Source organism: Triturus cristatus, chromosome 7, assembly GCF_964204655.1.
Source record: "Triturus cristatus chromosome 7, aTriCri1.1, whole genome shotgun sequence".
In the NCBI taxonomy this organism is placed as follows: domain Eukaryota; kingdom Metazoa; phylum Chordata; class Amphibia; order Caudata; family Salamandridae; genus Triturus; species Triturus cristatus.
In genome coordinates, this window is record NC_140590.1 from 1,633,167,169 (window position 1) to 1,633,183,078 (window position 15,910).

The following is a 15,910-nucleotide window of genomic DNA, read 5'->3' on the forward strand; positions in this document are numbered from 1 at the left end:
GATGGCAGTGGATGCTGCACATCTGAGAAAGTAAGGGATCTCTGTATTCCTGTACCTACAAGACTGGCTACTCAAGCAAGCTTGCATGACCTACAAAGAACAGCATCCCTGCTGTGCGACTTGAGCTTTTCCATTAGTGTGCCAAGTCTCACCTAGAGCCCTATCAGAGCCTCTTGTTCAAAGGGGGAATGTTGGACATAAAACTGCTTCGAGCTTCCCCCCCTTCCCAGAGGATCAGGGACATTTGCAATTTGATTCCAGTGTTTTGGGAGGGAGCCTAGATTCTAGTCCTGATAGTTCTTCACAAGCTGGGGTCCTGCTTCTGCCTATTCACATACCCACGGTGGCACCAGAGGGCTCACCAGTGGTGCCTACTCAGGCAGTGGTTGCAGCACAAGTCAGATCTGTTAGACTTGATCACGATCTCCAGAGAGACTGCAACAGATGTGGTCGGTGGAGAAAGACCTGTCCCAAGCAATGCCTTTATACCCTCAACAAACTGTAATTATGATGGTGACGGATGCACCTACCCTTGGGTGGAATGATCATCAGGAACAACTGAATATCAGAGGCCACTGGTCTCCAAAAGAGCAGGTGCTACACATCAACCTGCTCTAGTTCTTCTAGCACTCAAAGCCTTCTTCATGTTCCTTCACAGTCAGGTCAGATCTGACGAACAGTGTATAAGTACAATGTGGTACATCAACAAATGAGAAGGAGTGAGGTCTCATCTCCACTATCAAGAAGTGCTATGGCTCTGGGCTTTGGCACACCAACATGGGAGCTGACAAGTCTCCAACAATCTTGCTGGCTGTCTGACCACCAGAGACGACAGCCTCAGTTGGCATCATCTTTCTGACCACAAATGTTGCCTATACCTGAAGGTGGTTCAGTACCTCCTTGCCCAGTAGGGTACCCATCAGATGGACCTCTTTGCCACTCACAACATTGCTTGTTACCCACAGTTTTGTACCTTTCAGTATCTGCTACAGGGAGTCTTGGGCATGCACTTCAGTTGAAGTGGAGCTTTCCATGTAGCTATTCTTCTCCTCCCATTCCCTTGACTCCTTATGTTCTGAGGAAGATTCACCCCCACTAGATCCAAGTCATCTTCATTGCTCCGGACTGGCTGAAAAGTATGTGGTGTGCAGAACGTGTGTCTCTACGTGTGTTACCCGTCCAGTCCACCTATTTGGGGGGTTTCCTCTCTTATTTGGAGAGGCAAGTGCTTATACTTCCAAAGCTTCCAAATTCATGCCTGGAGATTGAGTGGGGACCCCAGAGCTTCTACCAGTTGCCTCCAAAGGTGGTCAATTAAATATTGTCAGCTCATTACCCCTCCACCAAGATTGTCTACTTTTGGAGATGCAGTAGGATTGCCCCCAGAACGTGAACCCCCTTGAAGGCTTGCCTAATGTAGGTCCTTTGTTTCATGCTCTTGCTGGTTCAGCAGGGCACAATTAATGGATACACTGCCACCATGCCATAATATCTCTGCCTTCCAGATGCACCATCCCTTTTCAAATGTCCCATCATGATTAGGTTTTTGAAAGGGTCGACTTAGTTGCTCCCTCGCAACTCCCTTTGTGATGCCTCAATTGGATTTGAACCTTGTTTTGACTTTTCTGATGGGCGTCCCCTTTGTGTCTTCCCACACTGTCCATTTGCGCCTTTCGATGTTCAAGACAGTTTTTCTGGTGGATATTGCTTTGGTGAGGACCTTCAGTAAGTTGCAAGCTGTGAGCGTGTGCTCGCCCTTCACATGCTTTTTCCTGACAAATTGATCATCAGAACTAAAGTGGCTTTGCTTTCAAAGGTGGGGACCCCTTTCCATCTGGAAGAATCTCTACCCTTCCTACTGTCTACTCTTCACATCATCTCACCAAGGGGAAGGAGAGATTGCACCGGCTGTTCCACAGAAGTTAGTTTTTACATCTACAGCAGGAAATAGATCTGACAAACAGCTGTTTATGTGATTTACAGGCAACACAAAAGACAAGGCAGTTCTGAAGAGGGCTCTGTCCCACTGGATAATACTTTGTAGAAAGAAGTGCTATGCTCTTGCCAGGGAGGAACCACTGGAGAGATGAGGGCTCACTGCAGCAGAGTAAAGCTTTCCACTTATGCACTCACCAGAGGTGTCCCTGTGGTTGAGATCTGTCATGAGAGGACATGTGCTTCCCTTCAACACCTTCATCAAGCATTATTGTTTGGACTCAGAGGTGATGAATGAATGGCCATTTTGCACATTCAGTGCTCCAGGATTTCCTTGTTTGACCACTCCTTCAGCCACATTACCTGGGAAGAATACTGCTTTGGAATCTTTTCAACATGTGTAGAATCTACAGGTAGAAGTACCCATCAGAAGAACAAGTTACTTACCTTCGATAACGATCTTTCTGATAATCTATCTCCGACAAGTTTTCTCTCTGATCCCATCCACCTGTCTGCTCGAACAGATAGTTATAGGCAACATTAAAAAGGTTCCAATTTAGATTTTTGCACTGCATCAAAACGTAATTTCCTTGTCTCTGCTGTTAAGGGCTTGGAAAGAATAGATGGGGAACTGACGATGGTGCACAGGGTTGGGTGTTTTATGGCTCCACTCAGGTCACTGTGACCGCAATGGAGCCAGCTCTTCTGATGGCAAGGGAGAGCAGATAAGTTTCCAAATCGAGTCAGACACCTAGAGTTATTTAAAATATGACGATTCTACAGGTTGCTAGATTATCGAAAGATCGTTACCGAAGGTAAGTAACTTTTTCATTTGTTTCAGGAATCTCAGGCCTGAATACTTGACACCAGAAGAGATAATAATGTTTTATTCCATTACTTCCTTGATAAAGTTTTAATACAGTCTATGACAAGGACCATCACTGCAAAGCCTCTTCCAGGTATTTTCTTAGTGACTTATTCTAAGAGATTTGATTCCGCTTCTGCCCTGTCCTTTCCTTCATACTAGCAAGAGTATGACAGAGAGTTGGAGAGAGAGACCAGATGAGTCTCACAAATGCCAGAGGAGGAAACCCTCCAATAATTCTACGTGGTGATTCTTCTCTGACATGGCTGACATTTTGAGCGCAGAAATCAGAATGGACTCAATATGCCAGTCAGAGTAGCCCTTCTCCTTATTCGGTAAGCACAATATGAGCAGCGGCCCAGAATTCCCTGCAAGTACTAGAGTGAATTCAGACTACAGAAAATATTGTTTTCCTCTCCTTTCTCGCACGTCACATCTTTTACCCAGTAGGGCAGGAACTGCTTTGTCTAGGGGCAGTTTGACCTAATTGCCCTTCAGACATGTGGAATGTTTGCTAGGTGAGATTCTTTGCAATGCAGAAACAGGCGCTGGCTATTCACACAGTTTTAGACCTTTTCAAGTTAACTCATTTTCTACTTCGTGGGCTCTTCTAGAGAAATATTTTTGTCAATGTCTTATAATCTTTTCAGTAGATGTATGGATGTGTGCAAAGGATCTGCAAGACACTTATTTTCACCACCCCATTTGACTGAGGAGGAAAGTTGTGGGGACACAGTAAACATCATCAGGTTCCCTTTCGCTTTAACTCCACCTTCAGAGTGTTCACCAAAGGCATGTCACCAGTAGAACCTCACTTAAGGATGAAAGGATTATTTTTTTTTTTTATTAGTTTTTACAAGGAATACAACCAGAACATTGTGGTCACAGTGCAACAACATCCATCATCCGGTGTGCATTTATGATCTAAGGCCCTTCGCACCCTCCGCAAAGCACTCCATTAACAAAACACATTTCATTTCATCTGAGACTGCAATAGGTATTGGGTTAAATACTGCCAGTAATCTCGAGGTTTCGACCCGGTAGGCAGTTCCTCTTCGTACGTCTTTAGTGTGTCCTTACAATACGTTAAATCAGCGAGCCAGTCTTTGACTTTTGGCGCACTCCTGACATTCCAGCTGAGCGATATTCTCCGCTTTGCCATCAGTAGGGAAATCATACAGAATTTGCGCTTTTGAGCTTTTACCCCAGGCAGCAGACCCAGCAAACATATACGAGCCGTGCAGCCCAACTCCCCTCCCACCATTTCTCCCAGCAATTGCATCACCTGCACCCAGTACTCCATTATCGCCCCACAAGACCATGCCAAATGGAGGAAGTCCGCCCCTTCTTGATTACATCGCCCACACCTAGAATCCAAGCGTAACCCATATCTGTGCAGTCTGGCGGGTGTGTAATAGGTCTGATGCAGGTACTTGAAGTGGAGTATGCGTAGGTTGCCATTAGGCGTCAGCATACCAGTCAGTGTGCAAGCAACCGTCCAGTCCTCCTCTGTCAGCGGAACATCGAGGCAGCTATTCCACCTCTCCATGGCCTTGTGTGTGTGTGCCGCAATGTCACTTTGTAGTTTGGCATAGAGCGTGGACACCAGGCTTTTGGCCTTCGGTGTGGTGATTATCCACTGCAGGGCGGACATCGCCGGGGGCTCTTCCGGGTACGTCGGGAACAGTGTTTTAATGGCATTCTGTAGTCTGTGGTAGTTGAATTGAAACAGTAGTGTCTTATTACTAATGAATGTCAGCTTGTCAAGCGTTTTGAATGTACCGTCCTCATAGAGGTCTCCCAAGGTATCTATACCGACCTGCCTCAGCAATCCCACCCCCACCTCTTCTTGGGTTACCGAGATCTCTGGGTGCCAGTGGAGCCGGAGCGCCGGAGCGTATAATGGCAGTTTGTTTGCCTTCCTAGCCATCAAGTGCCAGGCTCTGTTAGTGGCATCGATCGTGTTGATGTCATTCTTATGCAGGGGAGGTCTATGGTGCGTGATAATCGTATCTAGTGGGATCGGCAGCGCGTCCCCTTCTTTAATTGCCACATGTGTGAGGTATGGAACTTTGTGGTACCAATAGTGCGCATATTGCGCCTGTGCACAGAGGTAGTATAGCAAAAAATCGGGAACTCCGAATCCTCCCCGGGAGTAGGGTAGTGTCAGTGTCTGTAAGTCAACTCTTGCAGTTTTCCCCGCCCAAACCAGCTGTAGCACCAGCGTGGTAATGCGACGGAAAACCTCCTTAGGAGGCTGGATGGGTATGTTGTTGAAAAGGTAGAGCAGTTTAGGCAGTATCACCATTTTGACAATGGCAATGCGATCGGCCAGGGACAGCGGCAGCTGTACCCACCTTCGCACCTTCCCTTCCAGGGCATCGATCGCCCTCCCATAGTTTGCCCGGATGACAATCTCTGGGTCACGGTGATACCACACACCCAGATACTTCACCGGCTCGGTCTGCCACTCCAAGGGGTACTCCATGGGGTTCGGTTGTGTGCTGTCCGTTAAAGGGATAATCAGAGATTTATCCCAGTTTATAGTTACACCCGAGTGATGAGCAAACTTAATATATTCCCGCAACAAAGGATTCAGATTGTCCCCTGGATCCCTCACATACAATAACATATCGTCCGCATACAGTGATATGTGCAAAGGCCGTTGTGGAAACTGCAAAGCTGAGTAGTGATGCCCCTGTCTAATTTTGCATGCTAGCGGCTCCAGCGCTAGAGCAAACAGCAATGGGGACAGCGGGCACCCCTGTCTAGTGCCCCTGCGGATATCGATGGGCTCTGAAATGTATTTATTCACCCGGACTCGCGCCACCGGCGCGTCATACAGCAGCTGTATCCACCGGAGAAACATGGGCGGGAAGCCCATCCTCCGTAGCACAGTATTTAAATACGGCCATTCCAGCGAATCAAAAGCCTTGGCTGCGTCCAGGAAGACCGCCGCGGCCTTAGTCGTAGGTGTCAGGTAGTGTGACAGCGCAAAGAGAGTCCGTGTATTGTGTGCGGTGGAACGTGAAGGGATGAACCCTGACTGGTCGGGTAATATTAGCTTAGACATTAAGGGGTTAAGTCGGGCAGCAAGCAATTTGGCCAGTATCTTATTGTCAACATTTATTAGAGACAAAGGCCTGTATGAGTCACATAGCTCTGGGTCCTTCTGCGGCTTGAGCAGTGCCAGCAAGATCGCCTCACGTAAAGTCGGAGGCAGGCTCTGCTGTTCATGGGCATTCCCATACATTTCCACCAAACAGGGGTGCTAGCTGCTCTACAAAAGTCTTGTAAAATTCGCAGGTAAACCCATCGGGGCCTGGCGCTTTACCATTGGGCAGTGTTTTGATCACTTCCGTGACCTCCTCTACCATAATTGGCAGAGACAGATATTCCCTATGCGTGTCTGACAGCCACGCTATCGCCACGTCTTCCAGATACTCCATTATTGCGGCTGGCCCCGCCGTCGGTCTAGAGGCGTACGTTTCACTGTACGCAGTCACAAACTCGCTCAAAGTTTCTTGCGCGCCAAATTTTTGCTCCCCCCGCGTATTGCGTATCACATGGATGGTCTGCGGTGCACGGCCTTCACATATTTTAGCTGCCAGGTGCCTTCCTGACCTACCCCCCTCACCATATGCTCTCGCTATCTGTCTCTTCGACGTGTATTTAAGTTCGTCTTCTGCATAGTTTTGGTACTCAGACAAAAGTAGTCTGATGTCACCCAATAGTTTAGCATCGCCCGTTCTCACATATTCCCCTTCCAACAGTCGCATTTTGTTTTCTCTCATCGTCAACTGCTGACGTATGTCTTTTAGGATACCAGCATTCGTGCTAATACATATGCCGCGTATCGTCGCCTTAAAAGCATCCCACAGTATACTGGGATCTTTCATAGTGCGGGCATTGTGGTCAAAATAGTCCTTTATCGCCTGTCCAATAGTGTCTACGTACAGTGGATCTAAAAGGGCTTTCGCATTAAACCTCCAGCTGAAAGGGGGAGGAGTGTAGCATGGAAATTCCAGGGACAGGAGCACTGGATTGTGATCCGACAGTGTCCGCGGTAAGTGTTTAACTTCCCTAGTCCATAAGGCAACATCACTAGATACTAACCAGTAGTCGATGCGGGCCCAGCTGTTGTGGGCTGGCGATGCGTGTGTGGCCTCCCTCCCCTCAGGATTCCTACACCTCCAGATATCAATAAGTCCCCTGTCCATCATCAGATCCTGTAGGACATGTAGCGCTCGTCTATGAGGCTCAATCGTCGCCCCCGATCTATCCAGGTCGTCAGAGAGTGCAACATTGAAGTCTCCACCCCATATCACGTGTTCAGCCTGCAGATCCCTCAGCTTACCCCACAGCGAGTTGTAAAATTGCGGGTCGTCTACGTTCGGCCCATACGTGCTCACAATTGCCAGTCGCTGTCCACGCAGTAATCCAGTAACAATAACAAAGCGCCCCATGTCATCTGTCACCGTGGTGTCTATCTTGAGATGCAGTCCCCGTCTAACCAATATGAGCACCCCTCTAGCATAGGAGGAGTACACAGAGTGATGTACCGACTCAGCCCACCGCCGCCCCATGCCAAGCCCACGCGTTGGCGCACAGTGTGTCTCCTGTATGAGTGCAATATCGATGTGCAGTCTATCCAAGTACGCAAGTGTCTGTCTTATTTTTTTGGGGTTATTAAGGCCCCGTATATTCCAGGTCAGTAACTTGAGGCATCCAGCCTCTACCCTATCGCCCCCCATTTATCAACAGCGTTGTGCAGGCCGGTCCAACACCAGCAGTCAGGTAGTGCGAGACTAAGGGGATCCGGGCACCCACAGACCTCGTGATTCCCTAGCGCAATTTTCCGGATTTCAGCGATGCGTCTTATACACCGTGACCAACAAACCAACTTTGCAACTCCATTCCCCCTCCCCCCACCCACTTCAGCACCCCAACCATGCCAAAGACATACCCCCTTACAGTAAATCAACATAGTTTGACTAGAATTGGGGATCACCCGCTTTGGGGGATCGCCCAGAGCACACATCTCCATCCAACTAAATGGATGTGGACGGGATTACATTAGGAGTTGGGACCCAAACGCAGCATGTCTACACAGGCACCTGACCGTCGCCGGACATAGCGCACAATTATCGGGGAACCGAATGTGGTCAGCCCCTCCCAAACAATACAAAATCCGCCCGTCGGTGGGCAGCACCCCACTGACTTTCCCACAGTCAATTCCAGGACCCCACAGATGACATCGGCCCTCGACCAATGAGCCACCCAGGACCTCCCAAATAGGGCCAACATTTCCCATTCCCTCAGGCCCGTAGAGCCACATGCCAGTCAGCAGCGCCCATCAGAACATCAGTCTCATGTGTGTGGTGCAGCGCCCCCTGATCAATCCTCCACCTGATCATGAGGCAGTGGGGCCAGATAAAGCGTGTGGGATGTTCGTGAAGACAACCTAGTTCGCCCCACTTGTACTCACAGCTCACAGCAGTTCAGAAGAGTCCCACTGGCAATGTAAGTCAACGATGGACTCCCCTCGAGGCCCAGGGACCCGGCGCAGTTCCACCACCTTACCACATGCTGTAGGCGCGGCAGCTGTACACCACCCGCCTTGCCGCTCTCCGAAGTCTGCACATCAGCTGCCCTTTAGTCCACATCCGGATCTTGATCCGTTCGTTGTCGCTCCTTACGCTGAATGCCAATGCGCTTGACAAGATCCTGCGCCGCCTTAGGTGTATGACAAATCGTCGCTCGGCCCTCGTGCGTCACTCGGAGCCGGGCTGGGTAGAGCATCGCATAGTCAATCCCAAAGTCGCGCAACTTTTTCTTAACGGGGTTGAATTCCCTCCGCGCCAGTTGGACCGCGACGGTGAAGTCCGGGTAAAACTCCAGCGTGCTGCCCTCATACGTTATTTGCCGTTTCTCTCTCGCCAGCCTCAAGATAACCTCCCGGTCTCTGTAATTGAGGACCCGTGCAACTATGGGGCGTGGAGGGGCCCCGGGCCTCGGTCTGGGCGCCAACGATCGGTGCGCTCGCTCAATTAGGAACATTGGGGAGAGGTGGTCGGCACCAATGACATTCCGGATCAGCTCCTCCACATATGTTTCCATACGCCCAACGTTGGTGGACTCCGGAACCCCCGTGATCCGTACATTGTTGCGCCGGGACCGCGCTTCCAAATCCTCTGCCTTGTTTCTTAACACCTCCAGCAGCTGTTCCACTTCCGCACATTTTTTGGTCGTAGCCTGGGTGGCATCCTCCACTACCCCAATGCGAGTTTCCGCCTCCGTCAGTCGCTCCCCATGGCCATCCAGCTTCGCCGCCATGTTGTCCACTCGGAGTGTAATGGTGTCCAACTTGCCGTTGATGTCCTGCAGGCTCTGCTGGATAGCCTGCAACACCCCCTCCATACCCGTGTGCAGCGCCTCTCCCGCGCCTAGGGCAGTTTCCGTTTGCGACGTGGTGCCCTTCGTCTGCCTTTTGGACTCGAACTGGAGTTTAGGTTGATTCTTGTCAGGTTTCCCCATGGTCTTGTCTGCACACAGCAGCCACCAAAGACGTGATCGACAAGCGGCAGATACCCCCAGTGAAGGGGCCACAGGCGGCGTCTCACAGTCACTATATGCCCTGAAGCAGTCTGCACCGGAGGTATGGGTGGGCACTCAGCCACAGCTCCCCTCGCCCAGGTCACGCATCTTCCACCTCCACTTGCCCTTCGTGCCCCGAGGCCAGGACAGGCACCCAGCTCTCTTCAGTCACAGCCACGATCCCAGGGGGCCCCACTACAAGCGTTAATGTCCTCCAGCGCCACACACGCTCCAGGGCCGGCCACCCAGCACAGCAACCTCCTCAGCGCAGACCCGGTCTTCAGACGGTAGCGCGACCGGCGCCGTGCAACTGACCTGCACCCTCCTCGGCGCCTCGGCTTCAGCGGCCGCCGAAGCTAGCAGCCCATGGGTCGCCCTCTCGACCGTCGCAGTCTTGCCAGGCAGCCCTCCGGTCCCCGACAGCACAGTGATTCGGCGTACTCAGGCAGGACCCCACGCGCAGCTCAGGTAGTGCTCACCGGGTTTCCGCTCATCAGTCCTCATCGCACGTTATTGTCCGCCATAGCGGGATCCGAGAGTAGTCTCCGCCGCCATTTCGCATCTCTCCTCCGATGCACGCCAGTCTCTCCTGTCGGCAGTCAGAGACAGCAGCGCAGCCTCCGCCCTCAGAGTCCAGGGCCTGCACATATGTTTCCACACTCCAGGGCATGCCGGCCCGCCGATCTTGCCATTGCTACCTCACCTCGGTTCCCGGAGACTCCGAGCGGCGCCATCTTGTGCTCTGCGAGTCGCGTCCAGGGCCCAGAGTTCCGCAGCTCGCCCCCGCTCTCACAGCATCTGGAGTTCACTCCACATCGCATCTATGCGTGGACGCCCATGTCCGACAGTCCGTGCGGCAGTTTTTAGCGATCTCCTGGCCCCTTACATGCTCTTTTACGCCGCTATTCTTGTCCGTCCGGCGGAGCTGTCTCACCAGGCAGCCATTCCGCTGTGCGCCCTCTCGCGCCCCCCCAAGGATGAAAGGATTACTACGACTAATTAGTGAGAGCCCTCTGGCCTCCATAAAAACCAGTCCCCTGCTTTTTAGAATGCTACGAATTATATAATCAAAATATTTAGTGATATGTTATAATCTTAGCACATTTTGTCGTTTTAAAACATTGTAGGACTTCTCATTGACCAAGGACATTATTGAGTGTTATCAAGATGTGTTTGATTTGTGATCAATCCAGTGTATAATGTTGTATAATTAACTGCTGCTAATTATCCAGTAGAATACACATTATTGGAGTAAATCATGAAAGCATTTCTGACTATGTAAAGTAGTTCTACAATGCCACTTCACATACTCATAATAAGCTTTGTAAATCAGCCTGAAAAGTGCAAATTGGGCACAGTCCTTTCTATTTGAACTAATTGTTTAAGAATATTCCCTGAACATTCCCATTTTAGATGATTTGGGGCAAATTTGCAAAGGCATATAAGAGTTTATGAAGTATTGCTATGGGAGTACTCATATACTTACTCATAAATTCCTTTGTGAAATGGCCCACAGTATCTGATCTTTAGAATGCATCTTGTGTGCTGATGTGTGTGCCTTTGCTGCTTTTATTGATTTGTGATTGTCAGTAGTTCCCAATGTACAGTCAGAAATGTTTGTGATTTTGACTTCATGGATGTATGCGTTGATCATAGCAAAAATGCTCAAACCAGCCCAGCTCCCTTCGTCCCCTCGCATTCTCTATCTCTTTCCAACCATTCATTCTCATTCTGTCCTTCTCAGTGTCTGGTAGAATTAAAGTCCTGTCTGGCCCTGATCATAGTTTGTCTGCCAGATAGCTTTAGTTCCATGGTGCACATATGTGTTTGATATGTATTGAGTAATGTTTATTTTAAGTTTTGTGAGGAGGCTTATGTGAAGTGTACTGTTAGGTATCTCAGCCAACTATATAACTTTGGTGTGATGCACAACTGTGATAATGCCCTGGAGTTGGAAAGAAAGGTACTTTTGTATAGTTTCTCCAAGATTTGCTGCAATTTGCCTCCAATCTTCAAGTGCTTTATCCTAAAATAATAGTCTCTTAAAGCTCAGCGTATCTTAAGTTTAGAAGCAAGCGTCAATGCAATGTTTTCCACTGCCCTTCCCAAAACACTAGGGGTGGGCGGAATGCACGGAGTAACATAAAAACTTCATGAAATCCTGCAGAGTTCCGTGAGTGGGCAGAATCGGCACGTCGTGCTGATTTTCAGCACTGGGAGCTTGTTCTACACTACATAATAAGCGCAAACTGCACCACGCGGCGAGCCAGGGCACTGCTTCTTTGCTGACGCTCAAGTAGAATTTCTACAAGAGTGGCAGCTCTCTCACCACGAGCGGCAGCTTTCTCACCACGAACGGTCACGAATGCCCGTGACAGCCCGTGTTGAGAAAATTTCGCTGAGTGTCGTCCTAGCGCCTGAAAAATCATATTAGAGGACACCATTTCTCGCTCGCCAATTTAACATTAATGAGCCGCAGGTGTTGGCAGAGTATTGCTGAAACTCTGTGGTACAAACGTAATGTAGAGTGGGCAAAACTCAGTGAAATTCGCCAGCAGAGTGGAATTCATCGCCCACTCCTACTGTACACCTTCTTTCTGCCCACCCCTACGGTACACTTTCTGACATTTTCATTACATGGTCACCAGACATAAGGTGATGTTTTACCTCCTTTGGCGACAAGATTGAAATATAATCCTCATAGATCATTCGAGCCTTCTCATCGATGTTGTGTTTGTTGCACTCTGTTTTGAGATCCTCACAAGCGAGCCAGAAGAGCATGTTTTCTTCACTGTACTCAGTCCGTAAGAATTCACGAAATACATTGCGGCCTGCAGGGTTCTTCATCAGCTTGTCGAAGGATCCAGCCCAACCATGGACTTCATCAGGGCTCGGTTTGGTGCTGTCATAGCCAATCATACCAGAAACAAAAAACACAAATATTATTTTCTGTCTCTGCAAAACAATTTCACTTTGTAGAAACACTTTGCCAGTACAAGGAACTTCATCTATGCCCTGTGTAACATAGCTCCAAAGAAGTATCATCATTGACCCAGCAGTTTGCTTTTAATGTAGTTTAATTCTGAGGGAGAAAGTTTGCAAACCGGAAATCTTCAAATACTGTTGCAGATTAGGCTCTTTTAAAGCGGAGTGTAAATGTCATTTGTGGAGACTAAAACCCTCTCCTTAAAGCTCCTGCTTTTGAAGGTCCTACAACCACAATGGGCAAATTACCTTGTGTGCCAAATCTCTTGAGGCTACTGACTTCCTTACTGTTATCCTTGGAGGAAGGTATATCAGGACATCTAATACCATGCCAAAGAAGCTCCTTAAATACATGTAAAGTTTTGTACAGCTGAGTGTTTGTTCTTTTCCATACTCGCAGAAAGAATAACAGAGAGCAACATTACTTCTAGTTCATAACGAAAATGATAATTTATTATTTTGTGCTGCCATTTACCTTCTTTGTAGATCATATATTTTTTTTTAAATACCTCCACCATCACAGAGACCTATGTTACAGTCACCTTCAAAATACTGTGGTTGTTAAGTGATATAGGGCCTGATTTATACTTTGGCGGTCGGATTAGGTATAGTCATCATGGCGAGTACTTTACTCCTGCCATGGCGAGGGTACTCTGCCTGCCAAAGTTAGAGATGTCCGCCAGCTCAGCTGACATCTCTTGCATTTACAGGAACCACCGTCATGGCGGTTCCTGTAAATGTATTGAAAGTTTGATGAATGTCAAACTTTAAATATTTATTTACCTCTTCCCCCCCCCCAAACCCTAAAGCGTGATTTTCTTTTTGAAGAAAAAAAAAGAAATGCCCCATCGCCTTGGGTGGGTTCATTTTGCAGATTTCACCGCCCGTTACCACCAGGTTTTGCCTGGTGGTGACAGACAGTGAAAACTGGCCCATATATTCGCCAACTCTAAATAGGGTGGGTAAACACATGACCAAACCTCCAACAGTCTCTTACTCCATCGGGCCTTCAGAGGAATATGTAGGCGGCGGAGACAGAGTAGTCTCCGCTGTCTACATACTGAAGTTCCACCCGATTCTAAATGAGGCGAGCTGTACTTGCTTTGATGGAAAGGCTACTCCGTTGCAAGTGCGATAAAGCACCCTCTCCATCAAAGTCTAAATCAGGCTGATAGGGTTGAAGCACCTGGGAAACTTAAGATAACATATACAGCAGTTAAGTAGAACATAAATTCACTTTTATACTCACTACCAAAAACTTTGTAACATTTTCTGAGACAATCCTCAAGTTGTTATTATTCCCACATGTGAATTGAGAGGACCAAGACAAGTAAGATTATTTCACTGGTTTGAAACTTTATACTCTACCCTCTGAGTAAAGTCTTTAAATTTGCTCTTAGACCTTTGGTCTTCTATGACGCTAATGCTTCAGTAATTAAACTTTCAAGCTTCCCTCTCACAGTAACTTGTTTCTTGCATCTAAGATTGTCTGTAAACTTTGGGGGAATAACTATAGATTTCACAACTCCCCCAAAGAGCACTTTAAACTTTCCAGAAGCGTGTCCCTGCAAGGAAGGCCAATAGGGCAGATGGGCCATGCATTCTAAAACATTCTACAATCGTAACTATATGGATACCTTCTCTGAGGTGTTGTTTACACTAATTTTGAATTTGATAGCATTAAGAAAGTGAAAAATTTGAGTTACTAAGCAAGTAGCATGCATGTTGGCATTTCTAATAAGGATCATGGGGAGTAATTAGAATTCTCAACGTATTTCATTTTATGGAATGGGTTTTATTATTTCTCTTGTAGAAGCTTTCCTATGGAATTGTCTCTACAGTGGCTCATAAGCATTTGGACTGCACTTCAACGTCCGAATAGTAAGTGCTCGTGCCACATGCGGACACGTTTTGCTACCGAATTCGTGTTTTTAAACTTGCATGGCTTTGGTCAAGAAAGTCACACCTAAACACGTTGTTGTTCTAAGTTTATATGTTATCTAACGTGGTTTCCGTCCGGGGAAATTGATAACTTTACCACTGTTGTTCTTTTGACCACACGGTGCTGCCTTATCGTTACATGTCATGACAAAGTGACGGATGCCGCTGGAGTAGCCACTGTAGCTGAAGCCTTCATTTAAGGGACATCTACGTCCCCTGCTCTAGGCTAAGGCCAGGTACACATACCAACCTTCCCAAGTGTTCAGGGTGATTTAGAGTCCTTGCCTGTGTACATGAAAAAGTCAAAATTACCTATGTAAGATTGTTAAGGATGTCAACAAATGAGCAGTTTTAAAGCGTGGACATGGAGGCAAAATGTGTGAGAATGAAATTCACGCTAAGAGATAATGTGAGAGCTAGTCCTATATTAGAGAGGATTGAAAGCTTTAGCAAATAAATCCGAGTGTTAGATTTGCAACATTGCCTTAAACTAGGAAGTGTGGCATTGGCAAAAACAGTACCAAAGAGCAGAGGTAAGCTTGGTCCTGGCAATATCAACACAAAACTGCTCAGGTTGTCTGGAAAAGCAGTAAACCAGCAGGCACAGTGAAGGCAGCAGTAGTGCTGGATTCCACCAAAGACAAAGAGGTACAACATAGGCAGCAGCAGTGCAAGTGTTGCAGATGGAAATCACGTCGTCCTCTTTCTTTTTCCGGGAAAGTAGCTTACTCAGCAGCCAGTTTCCTTCATACCGTAACAGGTTTAACACGGGGTAAGGCAAGCATGAGCAAGGTTCCCTCACAGATGCGCAGTGCAGGTACCAAACTGGAGGTGATACAAGATTCCCTCAAATGCAAAACTGGCAGAGTACAGCCAACATCAGTGTTAGCTCCCTTCACACAAAAAGCAGGCATATCATGGAAACTGTCAATGCAAGTGTCGTTCTACACACAAAGTAGAAAATGTACAACATGGGCACCAGAGCCGGCCTCACCTGCCAAATAGAATAGCATAGAACAGAAGCAGTGCAAGCGTAGGGCAGACAGCAGCAATGAACCAATTACTTTCTGGTAATCTTCATAACCCCGATTTGTAGTCCTCCTCGTCCAATTCATTACTAAATTAGGTATTCTTAGCAGCCCATCATGTAGTGGGAGAAAAATGACCCTCGCCCTGCCTCCTCTATCTTACGCGCCTTATTATTGAGGTGCAAGACTGGAAGGGAGGGAACGAGTGTTGTGGATTGGGACGAGGTTGACCACGAATTAGGGTAATGAAGATTACTGGTAAGTAATTGCTTCATTACCACCTCATCGCCTCCTCCTCCCAGTCATAACTAAATGAGGATTTACCAAGGAACAAAAATATGCTCCGGCAAGCACTGATACAGACAAAAAAGGTTTCATCTACAATTACTTCATTGCTGACTTACAGACTAATGAAGCAAAATTACATTCAGCCGAGGCATATGTCTGTAATCATTAATGATTCACAAATGTCTGATGTGTGGACCGTGTGGCAGCCCTACATATCTCTTGGAGGGATGCCCTCCTCCCCCTTGTTCTGCTCAAGATGTTTATCAGGCTT

The 15,910-nt window shown here is 47.9% G+C and overlaps 1 protein-coding gene and 1 long non-coding RNA gene across 2 annotated transcripts in view; one reads left to right on the forward strand and one right to left on the reverse strand.

Moving 5' to 3' along the window:
- The window catches only part of LOC146812590 (uncharacterized), a 102,381-nt gene that overhangs the window by 28,793 nt on the left and 57,678 nt on the right, over positions 1-15,910 (forward strand). The window lies entirely within an intron of this gene.
- The window catches only part of RGS19 (regulator of G protein signaling 19), a 348,792-nt gene that overhangs the window by 16,877 nt on the left and 316,005 nt on the right, over positions 1-15,910 (reverse strand). The window contains exon 5 of the mRNA XM_085619668.1: positions 12,065-12,299. Coding sequence (XP_085475794.1) covers positions 12,065-12,299 — 235 coding nt within the window. The remainder of the gene's footprint in view (positions 1-12,064; positions 12,300-15,910) is intronic.